This window comes from Urocampus carinirostris, chromosome 19, assembly GCF_059441175.1.
Source record: "Urocampus carinirostris isolate Australia breed hairy pipefish chromosome 19, RoL_Ucar_1.0, whole genome shotgun sequence".
In the NCBI taxonomy this organism is placed as follows: Eukaryota; Metazoa; Chordata; class Actinopteri; order Syngnathiformes; family Syngnathidae; genus Urocampus; species Urocampus carinirostris.
Genome location: NC_142367.1, coordinates 6,156,740 through 6,174,390, shown reverse-complemented (window position 1 = coordinate 6,174,390; position 17,651 = coordinate 6,156,740). Strand labels below are relative to the sequence as shown.

General features: G+C 42.1%; 1 protein-coding gene across 2 annotated transcripts; it reads right to left on the bottom strand.

The window, feature by feature from the left end:
* Window positions 1–980: 980 nt before the first annotated feature.
* On the bottom strand, window positions 981–15,284 carry bbs1 (Bardet-Biedl syndrome 1). Of its 2 annotated transcripts, none has more exons than XM_088324070.1 (7): window positions 15,100–15,284; window positions 10,257–10,662; window positions 7,471–7,653; window positions 5,792–5,923; window positions 5,435–5,541; window positions 5,246–5,366; window positions 981–4,931 (listed from the first exon to the last, which is right to left on the bottom strand). In XM_088324070.1, the coding sequence occupies exons 2-7, from the start codon at window positions 10,635–10,637 to the stop codon at window positions 4,107–4,109; spliced, it is 1,749 nt and encodes a 582-aa protein (XP_088180196.1). In that variant the 5' UTR covers window positions 10,638–10,662; window positions 15,100–15,284; the 3' UTR covers window positions 981–4,106. The 2 variants fall into 2 exon arrangements, with proteins under 2 accessions (XP_088180196.1, XP_088180197.1); XM_088324071.1 differs by having other exon boundaries at window positions 10,257–10,659.
* Window positions 15,285–17,651: the final 2,367 nt, after the last annotated feature.

Here is a 17,651-nt window from a genome sequence, read left to right as displayed (position 1 = left end):
GTTGTTTTGATTATCTTTTCTTTTTCCCTCACGGTTAACAGCGGGGGGTAATTGTAGTTATGGCATTGTCCTATAAAGCGTCATTGCCCACTAGGGGTCGTGCACTATGAGATGTGTATTAGTGCAAGGATTATGAATCAACTATGGACATTTGTTATGGGCCATGCAGAAAACCAAGGTATGGGGAGACCTTGCAATTCAAAATGTAAGCTCCATATTACTGTCATGTTTAAACAATTATATGGAGGGAGATCACACTTTACCCAAGATAGCCAGATCATAAGTTTTGATAAATGTCCACCAGGATTAAAAGTCACATATAGAAATTGCAGATACATTTGTTGCTCTCAGAATACTAGATTCACACTGAATTTATTTTGCCGGTACTGGAAAAATTGGATTTGCAAGTACTTAAAAAGTGCTTGAATTTGTCGAGGAAAAAGCTTTATGAACCCTGAATGTTTCTAATCCCTGAAATAATGCACTTCACAAAGAAAAACTCTGAATTTTATCTTCACTACTCCCTTGTGCCATCACTTTGTTTTTCGTTTCATAAATTTTATGGGAATATATCTAGTGTTAGAGAGTAAGGAAGATAAGTAGGGGGGAACCTAAAAAAACGTATGCATGAAAATGGGTCAGGATTCAAAAAGGTAAGCGGGTTTGGAGGAAATACTGTACGTTTAACCCACATTTTTAAAAAATCCATCTAAAATTTTGTTTGAATTTTTGCTTCGACTAAGCCCAAATCAGTTATTGAAAACCGAACACAATACCAACATAAAATTTGTATGTATTTCATGTCCTCCAAAGTCTGATTCATCATCATATACTGTACACCATAAAGTTGTTTCCCCCATCGTGGCTTTTTGCGTTTATTACTTTGAAGACGACTGTTTCCTCTGTTCGCTAAAACTCATCTCTGTTACCGCAAAATTCACAGCGTGGAAAAAGTCGTGTGATAGACACAAATACAGTACTGCTGACCACACAAACTAAGTGATTTTAATTCAAACGCACAATTCATTTTGGGAAATCTCACAATATTCCCTTCCTCACATCAAAACATTTTCTCATTGGATCTATACAATTCACTCAGATACAACTTATGACTTCAAAACGGTGAAATCCTAAAACTAAAATGTAAACAGTATTGCAGTGGTGGGACGTCAGGGCTTGCAAGGCCTTCTCCGATGGCCGCAAATAAATCAGAATCACATGAAGTTAATATTTTGTCCATAAATACATGATAAATAATTCTAAATTGTCAGTTTCATTGCTTTGCCCTGGTTGCACTGCTTACAGATGTGGGCCTTTATATTTAAGCATTTAACCATTAAATGCTTAAATATGAGCCGCTGGTGGCTACCAAAAACTACATTTACAAAATACATTCAAATCACAAACGGTTGCAAAATGATGTGATTGGGAGTAAACCACTTGCGGTTGATCCTTGACAACTACTGTTGCTTCTTTCTCCCATAAGCCAATTTATTCTATTTCAGTGTCTTACAATGATTCATACCTGTCAACCTCCACGGCTCCATGCCCTTACAAACTGTTTCCCTTACAAAATAACCTTACACAATTTTTTTTTTCGGAGTGATGCATGATGGGAAATCCCCAGGCGGCAGACGCATGCGCACACAGTAGCATCAAACCGCTTGCTTCATTTGCAACGAAAAAATCTATACCGAGATAGAGGCTACCGCGGCGACCTCGTTAGACTTGATTGATTTGCCGTTTCGTGATAGTCGGTGTTTACCGGATGGTACCTGTAATTGACAAATTTGCGTTTTTCCGTACAGATTTTCTTGTACGTCGTCTTAAAATGTATAATAAACTTACTTTGTACGGCAAAAACGTACAGGTTGACAGGTATGATGATTAGATATAGATTTGATGATCTGCATTTATATAGCGCTTTTCACGTCAAGACTTCCCAAAGCGCTTTACAGCGTGCTTCACGTTTCCCAATAGCGGCCGTGCAGCCATGTAAGGCGCTAACCTGCTTATTAGGGGTTCAGTGTCTTACCCAAGGACACTTTGACATGTAACACGGAGGAGCCGGGATTCGAACTGCGATCTCTTGATCCCAAGACGAGCGCTCTACCTCCTGAGCTGAACTTATTGGTCCCCTTAGGGAATTTCACTTCCACTGACTGTGCCGGGGAAAACAAGACATTGTATTCCAAAAACAAGATGACGAACATGCATGACAGTGGGACAATGAGGGCAGACTAATTGGGTGGGTCAGTGTGGCCTGTTTGAAAAAGTAATGGTAGGGGGATCAGGCTTTTCCCGAGGCGGTCCGTCCTAAATCTTACATGTTTGTATCTAGCCAGATAAAGTATTGATGTAGTTAAGTGACATCCTGGACTGTTGTATTTGCCAATCAGATGATGGACCTGTGTGTGGAGAGGCCCATGATTTTAGCTGGTGTGTATGTGATACGTGTGAGTTTGGCCCGGTTCCTGACAGAGCATAATGAAAAATCGTGGAGCAGTACAGGATAAGGTTGAACTTTGCTTTGTTGATTTGTTTTTCACTGTCCGTGGTATGCTGACCAAAGCCGAGTTTGTCGTCCACTGTTACTGACCTTAAGAATATCGGAAAACCTCTTTGCTTTCCTAGAAGTACGTCAGTGACTTACAGCCCCAAACTACTCACGAGGTAACCATCTGAGTTAATGGAAAGGGCGTCTTTGTTCGACCGGCTTAAATCCTTCACTCTGCCAGACCAAATGTCAAACAAGTGCTTGAACTGCTGTGGTGAAATAATTGGAAACCCATGTACAGAAATCCCTCGCTTTATTTTCAAGGTTTAAATACTTTGCGGATTTTGAATTCAATTGTCTTTATTGTCATTAAATTCCACATATCGTGCTGCATCAGAAATGCTATCACGGAGGCAAGGCGCAGAGAGAGTGTTGGGCTAGTATTTTAGCAGCGTGTTGTATTGAAAATAAATTAATCAATTAAACTGGACCCAGAGGAAAGTCCAAAGAGTGCAGAGAAATGCAAATCGCCACCTGGCGCCCTGTGGATGGTTATCGGGTCGGGAAGACACTGAGGCGGGGTTGAGAGAGAAAGCAGCGAGGCTGCAGGTCTGTCCTACTGCTACGGCTTGAATTCGTAACAAATCTCTTAAATCAGCCATGCAGAGCCTGTAGCTCACCAACACCAGAGCCATTACTCATGAAACTGAAGACCTGGAGCTTCAACTTGCGGGAAACCTCGATATCCGTGACTCATGTATTTTAATCATAACAGAGACCGTGGGTTTTTGATGCTAGCGTGCAGCTCGACGGCTGCTCTCTGAATCACTTAGTGATAAGAGAAGCCGTACAATTTCATTGTACTTTTGTATAATGACAATAAAGGCCATTCATTCAACTTCAATTCTGTGTTCTGTGTTTTTATTTGAAAATCCATGTGTGTTATCTATTAAATAAAAGTTTATATGTTGTGGGTTTTGACTATCTCTGAATTTTTGGGGGAGCAGAACCCCTGCAAAAAAAGGGATTACTGTATATACAAGCAAGTCAAGCATTTAAGTTTGACTCTTACCTAAAAAAGGAATGAAAGTGGTTTCTTTATAAAGTCTGAAGTTTGTATTTAGTAAAAGTAATAAATATCTGATTGTCTACCACAGCATACAGGGAATAAAGTGTAAAGTCTTGCAGTGAACAATAGGGTAGGAATGACAATTGACAATACACATTAACTGTAATTAGACTAATAAATCATAGTATAAATATATAATTTCTAGCAACACACCAACATTCCTTTGCGCTTTTAGCTTCTTATTAAAAGCTAAATTGGATAGATGAGCGAGCCATCAATGTCTTTTGTATGTGCACGTTTTTAAGAGACTGAACATAACAAGGTGCTATTATTGGACTCATCTTCTTGGTCATTGGTCCCACTCTGTAAACTGGACTTCCTAACTCCACACTAATTCAAATAAATCAACTATTTTAAACTCAACTCACGATGTCATAAAAAATAGCCCTTTTGGTTGTGTCATGACATATAAAGATGACCCATGCTAAGCTAAAGTAAGCTAAGCCAAAAGGAGTTCTCAGTAACGCAAAGGTGAGTATTTCAGATGATTCCCTCACTGACTGGCATGTTGATGTGCGCAGTGAGCAAGGGCGTGCTCTGTTCTTCATGCAGTATGAAAACTTTGATGATGTCAGAGATGCCTTTATCACTAGTGCACTCCACCAAGGTCTGGACTGGGTAGACCAGTCCCGGCACCAAAAGTGGGATCTTTAGGAAAGGGTTCCTTATCCTGTACAGGCTTTCATCGTACAGGAAGCTGACGGCCAGGTTGAGCACAGGTCGACAAGCCGCTGTGTTCTGAACATTGAGTGTTAGCTTAAAGGAAGGTCCCAGACCCTGGACTACGGCATTCATCTTAAGTGAGTGCCCAGGCCCGGACGACATCGGTGTCAAACTAGAATCTAGCGCTTTGGCGTAAGCCTTCGCCGTTGCCAGTCGAAGGCGGATCAGGTCCATCTGAAAGGCTCGGTGCATTGCTGTTCCGTTCTCGCGTTCCCTCAGGGTCTGGTCCACATACAGTTTAGTCTTCTTGGGCACATTGAGCCTGACACTCTGGGCAGCGGGAGGTCCAGGAGTACTGTCCTGGTCTTGGAACTCCGCCGTCCTCTTGAGGATTTTCACCATCAGGCCGCCACCCTTCATGGTCATTATGAGGGTCCCGTCCTCGCGACCATAGCGGCCGAAGCAAAGGGCGGTCACTACGTCTGGAGTCTTAATGGTGCTCAAAAGGTTCTTGTCCCTGTAAAGGTGGACCTCGCAGTTGGTGAGACCCACCAAAACTGCCTGGAAGCCTCGAGCGGGGAGGTCCATGCTGGCCATCGTGGAGACAGGGGCTGGTAAGGCCACCTTCCACAGCTTCTTACCCTACACAAGCCACATAAAGTGAAGAGGGAATCAAGCTTCTCCCCTAACCTTTCCAAAAGTTGAGGTAGTTGCATGCTTTCGACTTTCTAAAGCAGAGACCAGTAACCTGGTCTACAATGGCTGCATGTCCTGCATGTTTTAGTAGAATTCTCTTTTTCAACTCAGGTGATTCCAATCACTAACAGGCTGTTAATTTATCTCAATTAAGTTCAAGAAGAGAAACCTCCAAGACTTGCAGGAAATACGGCCATTGAGGATTGGGTTTTCCACCTCTGTTCAAAAGTCTTTGCAGCAGTTAAGACAGAAGATATTACCTTCTGTGTGAATCCCTGCAGAGTGTTGTCCATGGCTCCCACCACCAGGTTCTTGCCGAGCCTCACCAGTCCCACAGGATGTGACGTCAAATCCATGCAGTACTTTGCTTTGTCAGAGTCCCTGAGAGCAGACGCAGAGAGCTTATGATAGTCTGGCCGCTGGAGGACTCTCCAACAGGCGAGGCTGACCTGCGCAGGATGTAGATGTTCCCGTTTCGACACGCGACTGTGATCCTGTACTCCACGTCGAACTGACCAGTCACATCCATCATGGTGGGCGGGGCTGGCAGCTCCACCTGCAACATCGAAACGAACAACGGTTTACAATAGGGTGGGCAACCTGGTCCTTGAGGGCTGCGTGGCCTGCATGTTTTTGGAAGTTAAGCACCTGCTAAATGCCTCGCTTCTAGACTAAAACAAAACATAACAGTCGTGAGACAACCTGAACCTTCAAAAAAAGGGAATGACATATGTAAGGTAAGACGGGGGACAGACAGAACAGGGGAGCAGATGGTCGGCCGGACAAAAAGATGGAAAGTTGACAACCTTTGAGAGAATGACGAAGGCCTCGGGGTCGAGCACGTAGAGATGTGCACTTTCTGTGCCGATCACCAGACAGCTGACGCCGTCATCGTCCGCCGTGCTTTTTTTCAGCATGGCCATGCACGTGATGACTGTCTGAAATGGAAAAACATTTGTTGTAGTCGTTCATCTTATAAGGATTCAACGATCAGTCGACGTTCTGGACAAATAGAATGAAATAGATCATTGATTATTGCCGCCAGACACGTTTTTCCAACAGTTTGAGGCACACTACATGACAAAATCTCTGGTGAGAGTTGCTAATCTGCAATATCGACGTCTCGATAGCGGAGTCAACATCAAGTACACATACCAAAACTTCTAAAGTTTGGGATCATTTTAGCCTGGATACGGCCAATAAAAAGACTACTTGCAAAGTTTGCAAATAGTATCATGGCAGTAGCTCTTTGATGGTCACCTCATGACTCCCAATGACAGGTGTTGCGACACATCAGTTGGGTCATCATTTACCGTACACAGTCACACATTTGTGTATGGGAGCCGACCCCTGATTGATTGAGGTAAAGGCAATGAAAAGAGAGGATTATCATTTGCCAAATAATCAAGCTATTTTCATGCTGAATTTAAGGAAAAAAAATCAATAATTATCCGATCTTTTGACTAATCGTTTCTAGGGCTGCAGCTAAGGACTAGTCACCGACTTGTCGCCAACTATTGAAACGATGCATTTAATGACGCAATTAATTTATCACAAATACGTTTGTCAGGTAGTCTGGCATGAACCTCAAGCTCTCTCGTATTGCAAAATACACACGTATAAAATGTACAATGCATCTCATCAAAACCGTATTGGTTTGAATGTTTCTCCAATATTACTGAGGCGAGTCAGACTCCGTTTCGTTCAACTGTCCGACGAGCTTTCTCTTTAAATGTTTGTGCATCACTGATGCACTGCCATCTTACGCAATGTCTTCTTTGCTAACGTTGCTAGAAGTCTTTTTATCCGCTGTATCCAGGCTTGAATACTCCCAAACATTAGAAGTTTAAGTACTTGATACTGTATACCTGTATACGTTTTTTTAAGCATTTTTGAAGGGGCGCCGCTACTCCGCGGATTTTCAGTTTTCGCGGGTGGTCTCGGTCCCCATTAACCGCGATAACCGAGGGATTACTGTATATCAATTATCGATTTTCGTCAACAATTTCCCCCTATGTCCATGCTCAGAAAATGCTGGTCTACTAGTGATCTCAAGAGCCAAGAAGAAATCTGCAGGTTCGAGAGCGTTCTCCATTTAGGCCCCAGTGCTCTGATTTGCTCTGCCCTCTGAGAATCAATTTGCAACTTCGGTTGAAGTATTAAAATCTAGGCTTATGAATGATGTTGACCTCAGGAAGCTATCAACCGGACATTCCGTTATTACCTATTATGTTAATGTCTTTTCAAACTCATCATGTTGAGATTTTTCCTTGGCTTCATGCAGGTTTTAGATCAGGGGATAGTGTAACAAAAGTCTGAGCAGCCCTTTGAGACTCCTTGTGATTAAGGGCTATACAGATAAATAAACATGACTATACAAATGAACATGACTTGACTCGACAACATCGAATAAATCGTGGGAGCCCTAATCGTTTCAATTGTGCCTTTTTAAATAGTTGTCGACCAATGGCGTGCACCGTTGTACCTGTCGTTTTATTGGCTGCTCTTTGTACATATGGACAAAATGTTCCAGGTCCTGATCATCCAGAGACAGGAAGTGAAGCGATCGCACGGATAAGGGCACGTCGGCCTTCTTCCGCAGGTCCTCCAGCATCTCCTTGACAGCAGGGGGGTCGATGTAACCCTCCCTGGCCTGATGCCACACATCCTGACCAATCAGAAGACGACAAATGTAAATAAAATTGACCTGATAAACGACATGGAACAGTTGGCTTCTGATTGAAATATTAAAGGGACAGTGAGTATTATTTGACCACTAGATGTCGCTGTATTGTGTCAAGCAACCAAAAACAAATGATACAGAAAACGGAGACTCAAAGTAAGCAGAAAGCAGCATTTTACTTCTCTTTTTTTTGTTCAGCCTTTTTGAGGTTGTTGGGCACCCGTAGCAGTAAGATCGCAGACAATTATGTCATTTCCCTGTAGGTGAGGCACATGTTATGTAAAATAAATGCAAATTTTCTCGACCTACGAGAATTTAAAGAATCTACGTTTTTTTCACATTTTTCCCCTCATTTTCTTGCCCAGCCTTTCACAAGGTTTTTGTTTTTTAGGTTCAGGTCTGGGCAATATATTAAAGGGACACTGTGTAATCATTGAATACTAGGTGTCGCTGTACTATGTAGTTGAAGTGAAAAAGAGTGCTACAAAGCTCAAGGAGGTATACAAACTATGGAGACTCAAAAAGCAGCATTTAACTTTCCATTTTTCCAAGGTTTTCGCGTAACCCGTAGCTCACGTAGCAACAAGATGACTGACAATTATTTTAGCTCCCTCAAGGTGAGGTTCATGGTATGTAAAATACTAATTTTTCAACCTTCGTGTATTTTAAAGCCCCAGTGTGTAATATTTGACTATTTGAGGGTATTCTTGTCTAATTCGAAGGAAAACCAGTGCCAAATGATCACTGCGTGGCAAAATGATATACTAGGTCCTCATTTTTAATCACTAAATTTGATGTTTCCTTTTGTAGAAAGTTGGTCGTATTTCTGTAGCAGTAGGACAAACAAAACGACAATGGGGTAAAGCTGGCATTAAAAAAACTACACTTTCTTTAGTCGTAGTAATTTGTTTACTATGATATATATATTGCTATAATATTTTTAACATTTTCGTTTGGGGGCGGGATTAAAAACCTGACGGGCCGCATGTGGCCATAGTTTGCCCACCCTTGTTTAACATCATTTTCACGATCGGCCAATCACATTATTTGATTAATATTATCGTTATAGACATTTGATTTCCAGACCATCTAGATCTGCATTTGTAACCATTTAAGAATAAGAAAGGCCTCAGGGAAGGGCCTTGAGAACAGGTTGGACTCTCTTATCTAAGGTTTGGCTTCTCTACCTGTTCTCTTTACATTGAGGTCTTCTGTCCTTATCTTGATTGTAAACTAAACTTTAAACTAATCCTATTTTTCTCTCATTTATCTATTCTTTATCTTGGATTTATATTATTTCCAGTTGGCGAGGGGCATGTCCTTTTTTTTCCATTTCCTGAATATCTTTGATGACCAGAGAAGGGTAACCCTGTTCCTGCATGTTTTCGGAGGAGTTTCTTCTTTAACTCAGGCTGTTCCTGTTGATACCACCTGGAGAACGCCCCAAAATGAAGTCTCCTAAGGGGAGCAATTTATTAGATATTCCAATCACCAGGATCTTTAACAAGATCCTGCCAGCTTGTTAACAAGTATATGAATTGTATCCCCTAAATTGAAGAAGAAAAGCATGCAGGACATGCAGCCCTTAAGTACAGGGCACCCCCTTTTCTTTTCTTGACCCTTGAGAAAAATTTGGGTGAAAATTTACTAGAAAGCATCAATTGCTATATTTTCACAATCATGAGGCACACACATATAACTCTCCATTTTTATCCAAATTGTGTGGCGCGCCCTTTTTGTGCAGTGCTGCCCTGTATGTAATGCAAGGCGTATGTAGCTGAGGACACAATGAGGCTGCTAAAAAGTGAGGTGTGGGCGTGAATATAAGGCGAGGTTCACACTGCAGATCTTAATGCTAATTTCTGATTTTTGGGTAAAATCCAATGCTTTTGTGAAATCGTTACCATTTTACACAAAATGCATCTTGAATGTGATCTCCTATAAATTCTATACATCTCCTGTGTGAACGTGAAGAAGAAGACAGGTGACGTCACAATGTGGAAATTGTTTGCGGAATTACTCCAGGATGCTAACGCTGTAACGCAGCGAGCAATTTGATGGTTATTGTGCTACCGGAGGCTGAACAGAGTTGTCCTCCCTAATATTAATCAAATCCAAAACCTCACTTTATCAACGTTGAATGCTTTCTGTGTTTTCGTCCGCCGGCATGTTGATATCTACGCTACGAGGAGGGTTGTGACAACCTAGCAGCTGCGAGAGAATTGAAGTGGAGGAAGCTGAAAAACGAACTCCGAAAAGTTGAGTCGCGTAAATAAGGGGAGGTGGCCTGAGTTGGAGGTAAGACTCGAGCAGTTGTGCGCATCACTACGGTGGTCATTTTTTAAATTTTGTTTCATCCGGGTGTTTTACTTTGTAATCAAAACTTAAATAAACCACAACCAAACTCAGTTTTGCTCCCACTGTATGCTTGTGAGTGTTATTGTAAAGCGGCTGAAGCAGAGGGCACCCGCGCCCAATAATCAAGTGCGTACAATACAAGAAAAGAAGCAGCTCCGGAGACTGCGCCTTTTTACACGGTGCGCCCTATGGTTGTGAAAATACGATGGATGATTGCGTGTGGCTCGCACTTGCTCTAGCGTGTTGACGTCTAGTCCGGGCAGCGTGAACTTGAAGTACGGCCTTAAGTTCTTGTAGACGTACACGCATGGCCCGGACGCCACGGCCACAGCGGGAATCCGCGGTTCATGCAGGTCCATGAAAAAGGCGGATAGGCCGCACGGAAGGTCCAACAGGACGCTCTCGCTGCTCAGGGACGTTCCGCCGTACACTTTCATCTTCATGGAAGCCGCGGAGGCGCCGCTACCTCCCAGATCGGCAACTACCAGGCGGCCGTCCCAATCCCCGTTCAGGTCAGCCAAAGCCACGCAGGGAGTTAAGGTCCGCAGGCCTGCTACCGGGTCGTAATGAGCGTCCAACCACTTGCCGTCGCTGCCGCTCCATTCGCTCATGACTGGACCACGTCAGCGCTTACTGCTACAGGGGCCAAAAACACAAAGGCGTTAGATCAGGGGTGTCTAAGTAAAACAGACAAAGGGCCAAATACAAAATTTGGCTACTGGTGCTGGGAATTCCGGAGAACCGGCTCTTTCAGCACGGCTCACATAAAAGACGGCTCCGAAACGGCTCAGATTGTTTTTGTTGCTTTACTATATATTCAGCGATCCCTCGGTTTTCTCGTTTAATGGGGACCAGAACCATCCGCAAAAAGTAAAATTGCGTCGCACCTTTTTTTGCGGTATTCATTAGAACGGCCTTGCTGACTTACAAACTGGGTGAGAGAGAAATCAATTACTGATTTTAAATTATCTATATATTTCTGTGGGAGGGGGGTGGTGTTGGGGCACAACTTTGATTAAATGCCTTGCAGACTTAGAGCGAGAGGGATGCATCATTTAGGCGGCATGAGGAAGGAGGGAGGAGCGATCCTACTGAGGATAAGCGGTACAGCAAATGAGATGAGATAAAGGAGTGGGACACAAACTCTTCTCAGCAAGATGCAGAGGAAAACAGAGCAGGTGTCCACTCACATTAAAGTATAAAAAAGCTATGATATGAATTGGCATGAATCTTGGCTGCCCAAAACGTTCCTCAGTGGTGCGAGAAGCATCCGTCGTTTTTGTTTTTTTATTCGATCTTTTTTTTTTAACTAAATATTTGTATTTCCTGCAAAGGAGTAAACCAGAAAAAAATAAAGAGTGAAGTAGCAAGGGGTCTCTGTATCAAAAATCATTATGTAACATAATGCGCAAAATTACTTATAAAGCCGGGAAAATAAAGCAAAAGAAAAAAATCTGAAAAATCAACTGAAGAAGAAAAAGGAAAAAACTGTGTTTTCGTTTGCGAATAACCCATCACGACTAAAGAGGAACACGTCCATCATGCTGCCCTTAACCTGATACGGGTGTAGTTACTGTTTTTCCTTGGGTCTGGAAATCCTGAGTCCTTTTCCAATTAAACCATCTTCCTCCTAAGCCTTTCAAGGTATTCCCAAATGTTTAAACATGCAAAATGTGAGAAAACTTTACAAGGTTTTTGCATAAAACCTATGTATATTTCATCTGTGTATTTCAATTGTTTCCCTAAATTTTGAAGACGCGTTTTGTGTTTGTCCTCCTAAGCTGTGTTGTCATCAGTGGAACATCAGCAACCAAAAATGCCATAAGTCTTTAATTAGTCAAAGAGGTTACGAGTGTTTTAAAAAAAGTCTGGAAAACGCAAGGCTTGTCGATCAAAAAACATGAAGCGAGCAGCCGGGAACGAACAATGAAAAATGGCAACCGCTACAGCAATAAACAAAGCCAGTCTGACACGGCAAAACCAGCGCTAATGGACAGTGGGCAGCCAAGGAGTGCCAACTAGGGGCAAACAAAACAGTAAAACCCTCTGCAGCCCGACGCTAACGGGGAGCTAGCCAGACATATTATACTAGCTGCTGCAAAAACACACAAAAAGCCACAATCTCCTACTTAAAAGGAGGCAAAAGCAAACAAGGAACACAAATTGTAACGGTGGCAGGTAAACTTACCCCACGCAGCTTTTGGAGATTGAAGCACACAACTCAGACAAAACATTAACAAGGCCCCAGCAACAGGGTAAGCAAAGTTCTGATTTCTCCAAGCAAAAATGAGTAGTATACAATCGCCGTCTGTTTCAGGACTGCCTCACATGTTGTGTTAATGGGATTCGCCATTTTGAATGAGTTGTGTTCCTTCAATTACGTCACAGCTGGACAGGAAACAGACCAGATGGGTTCCCTTTAAAACAATATGTCTCAAGTCCCCAGATGTGTGGATTATTTGGCAACATATTTGCATAGTTTTACGAAGGAGCATTTCATGTCTCGTGCCTAATTGGAAAAAAATGGTTTGTGAATACATTTAGTAAATTTACAAGAATTATGCAGTATTGTTGCCTATTAAAGGTTGCATTGTTTGGAATTGACACTCCAGATTTTTCAAGAATTAAGGGATAATGTGATTTATGTGTGATTTTCTTTTTCTTTTCTTTTTTCAATAAATTTCAGGGTGTTGTATAATGTAACACATACAGTCGTATGCAAAAGTTTGGGCACCCATCATCATTTTCAAGATTTTCCTTTATAAATCATTGGTTGCTCAGATCAGCAATTTCAGTTAAATATATCATATAGCAGACAAACACAGTGATATCTGAGAAGTGAAATGAGGTTCATAGGATTTACAGAAAGTGTGCAATAATTACTTAAACAAAGGCAGGCAGGTGCATAAATTTGGACACCCTTGTTTTATTGATTTGACAACCTTTAGTACTAATCATTGGGACACAAAGTTTCTTTGGTAAGCTCATTGACCCTTGACCTACATACACAGGTGAAGACAATCATGAGAAAGGGTATTTAAGGCAGCCAGTTGCAAGTTGTTCTCCTCTTTACATCTTTTCTGAAGAGTGGCAACATGGGAGCCTCAGAACAACTGTCAAATGACCTGAAAACAAAGATTGTTCCTCTAGGGGAAGGATACAAAAAGCAAGCTCTGAGATTTCAGCTGTCAGTTTCCACAGTGAGGAACATAGTGAAGAAATGGAAACTCACGGGCAGTGGCAGGCCAAGGAAAATCTCAGATAAGCAGAGGCGAAAGATGGTGAGAACAGTCACACTCAACCCACAGACCAGCTCCAAAGACCTACAACATGACCTTGCTGCAGATGGTGTCACTGCGCATTGTTCAACTATTCAGCGCACTTTGTACAAGGAGATGCTGTATGGGAGATTAATGCGGCAGAGACCTTTTTTACGCACATGCCACAAAGAGTCGCTTGAGGTATGCTAAAGCAGATTTGGACAAGCCAGCTTCATTTTGGAATAAGGTGGACTGATTAAATTAAAATTGAGTTATTGGAAATAACAAGGGGCGGTATGCATGGCGGAAGAACACTGCATTCCAAGACAAACACTTGCTACCCACAGTAAAATGTGGTGGTGGTACCATCATGCTGTGGGGCTCGGTGGCCAGTGCTGATACTGGCAATCTTGTTAAAGTTGAACGTCGCATGGATTCCAGCCAGTATCAGCAGATTCTTGCAAACAATGTTCTAGAATCAGTGACAAAACTGAAGTTGCGCCGGGGCTGGATACTTCAAAAAGGCAACGACCCCAAACACCGCTCAAATTCTATTAAGGCATTCATGCAGAGGAACAAGTACAATGTTCTGGAATGGCCATCTCAGTCTCCAGACCAGAATATTATTTAAAATCTATGGTGTGATTTAAAGCGGCGTGTGCATGCTCGGAAACCATCAAACCTGAGTGAAGTGGAGATGTTTTGTAAAGAAAAATAGTAAAAAATACCTTCAACCAGAATCCGGAACCTCATTGGAAGCGATAGGAAGCGTTTAGAGGCTATTTTTTTCTACAAAAGGAAGATCTACTAAATATTGATGGAATTTTTCTGTTGGGGTGCCCAAATTTATGCACCTGCCTACTTTTGTTTAAGTAATTATTGCAAACTTCCTGTCACTCCTATGAACTTAATTTCACTTCTCAGATATCACTGTGTTTGTCTGCTATTTGATATATTTAACTGAAATTGCTGATCCGAACAGCCAATGATTTATAAAGGAAAATCTTGAAAATTATCAGGGGTGCCCAAACTTTTGCTAATGGCTGTATTTTAATATACAGCGTTTCACTGTAAATTAACAGTGAAATGCTGTTAAATTCTACAATCTGTTCTTTCTTCCAATATTTCTTAAAGGCGGTGTATCTAATTTCAAAATATTATACTTTCTGATCCCATCTTATGGCTGGAATTAACATTGCAGCTACTTCTGTGGCGCGTGAAAGTATGTGAAATTCTTAGATGCGCTTAAATAAATATTTCCTTTTGCATCTTTTTTTTACTTTAGGCTGAGATTTGGACTGAAATTGAAACAGTCCTTTGCATCCTGGAAAATAGAAAACCACGCCCACGTCCGTGATATCACTGGGGCCCAGATGGTGCAGGTGCTGTATCCGAGTTAGATCAGGAGGCTTGTCCTGATACACTTAACCATGGAAAAACAGTACTATCCGTTTCATGTGGGGAAGCAAACGCTTGCACGAAAAAAAACAGCATGGAAAGGGATGGGTGCTGCCAGGCTGTATTTTCTTTTTATTTTATTTTTTTGCTCAAGGCACACTTGTGGCGCCCCTACGACCCTGGCGGTTAAGAGATACATGAGACATAAAATTGAACATGACAAGATTTCGTGTGTGTGTGTGTGTGTGTTTTTTTTTTTAACGCGTGTTCCATTAATCTATTTTTAGATCGATAGCTTTTGAAACCGGGAAAACAGCAGCTAAGTCCCTCCCTCCCCCAAACCGCCATACTGTACTCAGTTTAGTGTATGTATTACGACGATGGTTCGACCCCAGGTCAGCCATATTTTCCTCACCGTCGTCAAGGAAACCTTGGAGCGGCGTCTCCCCAAAGGCGCTCTTCCCTCGTTTCTGCACTCGACAACAAAACGACGTTGTATTTTGAAACTTAACAACAAGAAAAAAACGTCTAAAGTAACACCGCGTCGCCGCTAAACTCCTAATCCATAAATCCGCTTCTCACTGCTTCAACGCGTCCCTTGGTTGTGACGTCACTTACACGCGACGTCTGTTTTGTGCCCTATTAAGTTCAGGAAACCCCTAAATCATTTATTCCGAGTCTTATTATCATCACAGCGAAATACTACATTCTCTAACGCAAATGTAATGGTAGAAAAATTCCTCTCATTGTCTTCCAATGCGAAGTAAATCAATATATTATATCCATAACGCTTTCCCATAACAAGAAATAAAAAATATTTTTGTAAACACTTTGGTATTTTTTATGCAGAAGTGTGTAGCCAAAAGATGTACTCACGTAAAATACTGTTACTTCAGAATAATATGACTCAAGTAGAAGGAAAAAGTAGTCAACTAAATTATTACTATAATAAAGGTTTTTTAAATGGTCTGCATTTATATAGCGCTTTTCAAGTAACTGAAGACCTCCCAAAGCGCTTTACAATGTGCTTCATACTTACCCATTCACACACTCACACACCAATAGCAGCCATTCAGCCATGCAAGGCGCCGACTTGTTTATTGGGGGCTTTAGGGATTCAGTGTCTCGCCCAAGGACACTTCGACATAGCTGGGATTCGAAACTGCGATCTTTTGATCCCAAGACGAGCAATCTACCTCCTGAGCTAATGCTATATTTAAAAAAGTAATTGATGAAAAAAACAAGTCTGTAATTGAAAGTCTGTGTACTCAGTTTTTTTTGGTTGAACCCTCCTTGAACAGGCAAGGGACCGTCAACCGTAAAGAAGGCTGTCCACAGTTGCGTCCTCATTGGTGCCCCGACGACCCATGCAGTTAAGGAATCAGTGAACAGATTATTTTATAATTATATAGGCCTGGAGAGGGATAGGCACCACCAGACTGTACTTGCCCAAGACACATTTGAAGAAATGGTGCCCCTACGACACTAGTGGTTAAGGGATCCAACCAACCATATGAGGTTACAGCTATAAACACTGCACATACAGTACATTACAGTACGATACAAGAAACGTTCCTAACCCTGCTCACAAGGGCCATCTGGTGGTTGAGTCACTGGTTGAATTTAAAAACAAAATAAAGAAGGTATCTGGCAAATTCGCGCCTCAGCAGTCACACAGATGTATTTAAGTGACGGGTTCAATACAGCCTATTATAGTGAAGTAGGAGTGTTTGGGCATGACACTCCACAGTTTTACACATTCACAGTGAGGTATGAGCCAAGAAGATAAAGGAACAGAGATGAAAAGGTTATAAAAAAAGGGGGATAAGGCTATAGTTATAATTTACATGGTATTTACACAAGAAATGTTGGCATGTGGGATGTTACATACAGTTGTTATCATGATACCGTTGGTATCGTAAGGGTTGTGCAATATTGCATTTGGTGCAAATGTCATCATAGTGCAAAAAAATGGTCAGCATATGCATTGGTGCAAACATAGTCATCATAGTGCAGAAAAAAGAAATGGTCAGACATTGTGCAAGGTGAGCAGTAAACATAGTGCAGTCGACATGTGCAAGAACATAGACATGAGTACCATTATATTCGTATGAGGTAGTGTTGGCAAGAGTTTTCAGTTTTTTTGTGCGGTGTCTGTTTTGAGCAGTGAACAAACATAGTGCAGTCAGCATGTACGTGAGTACCATTTTACATTCGTGTGAGGTAGTTTTTTTGTAAGAGTTTTCAGTTTTTTTGTGCGGTGTCTGTTTAGGGTGGTAATGGCTGTGGGGAAGAAACTGTCTCTGAGTCGGTTTGTTTTTGCTTTGTGTGACCTGTAGCGCTTGCCGGAAGACAGCAGGTCGAAGAGGTGGTGGTGAGAAAAGTCCTTGATGTTTTCTGCTCTGCTGAGGTAGCGAGAGCAGGCAATGTCCTCCAGACTGGGCAGAGAGCAACAGACGATTTTCTGGGCTGTTTTGATGACCCTCTGGAGCTTTTTCCTGTCTGCTGCTGTGCACCCAGCATACCACACCGTAATGCAGTATGTTAGAATGCTCTTCACTGTGGCTTTGTAAAAGGACACCTGCAGCTGCTGTTTTAGATTATTTTTCCTGAGCACTCTCAGGGAGTGCAGTCGCTGCTGGGCCTTCCCTACCACCGCTCTGGTGTTTGCAGACCAGGAGAGGTCGTCGGAGATGTGCACACCCAGAAATTTGAAGGAGTGGACTCTCTCTACACAGCAGAGCGTTTGTACGTCATCAGGGCCCCTCTGCATAGGGAAGTGCTGATTATCATGTCAGCCCTTTGTCAGAATCCTGTTATCAAAATTCCCCAGCCAAAACATTCTGCATTTAGATCAGCAAGACCTGTCATTGAACTTCAGCCTACCCGGAGAAAATCTTTATTGCACTCGATAAATGTATCTTGTATTTAATCATATAAAATCCTTTATAGTAAAATGTATAAAAT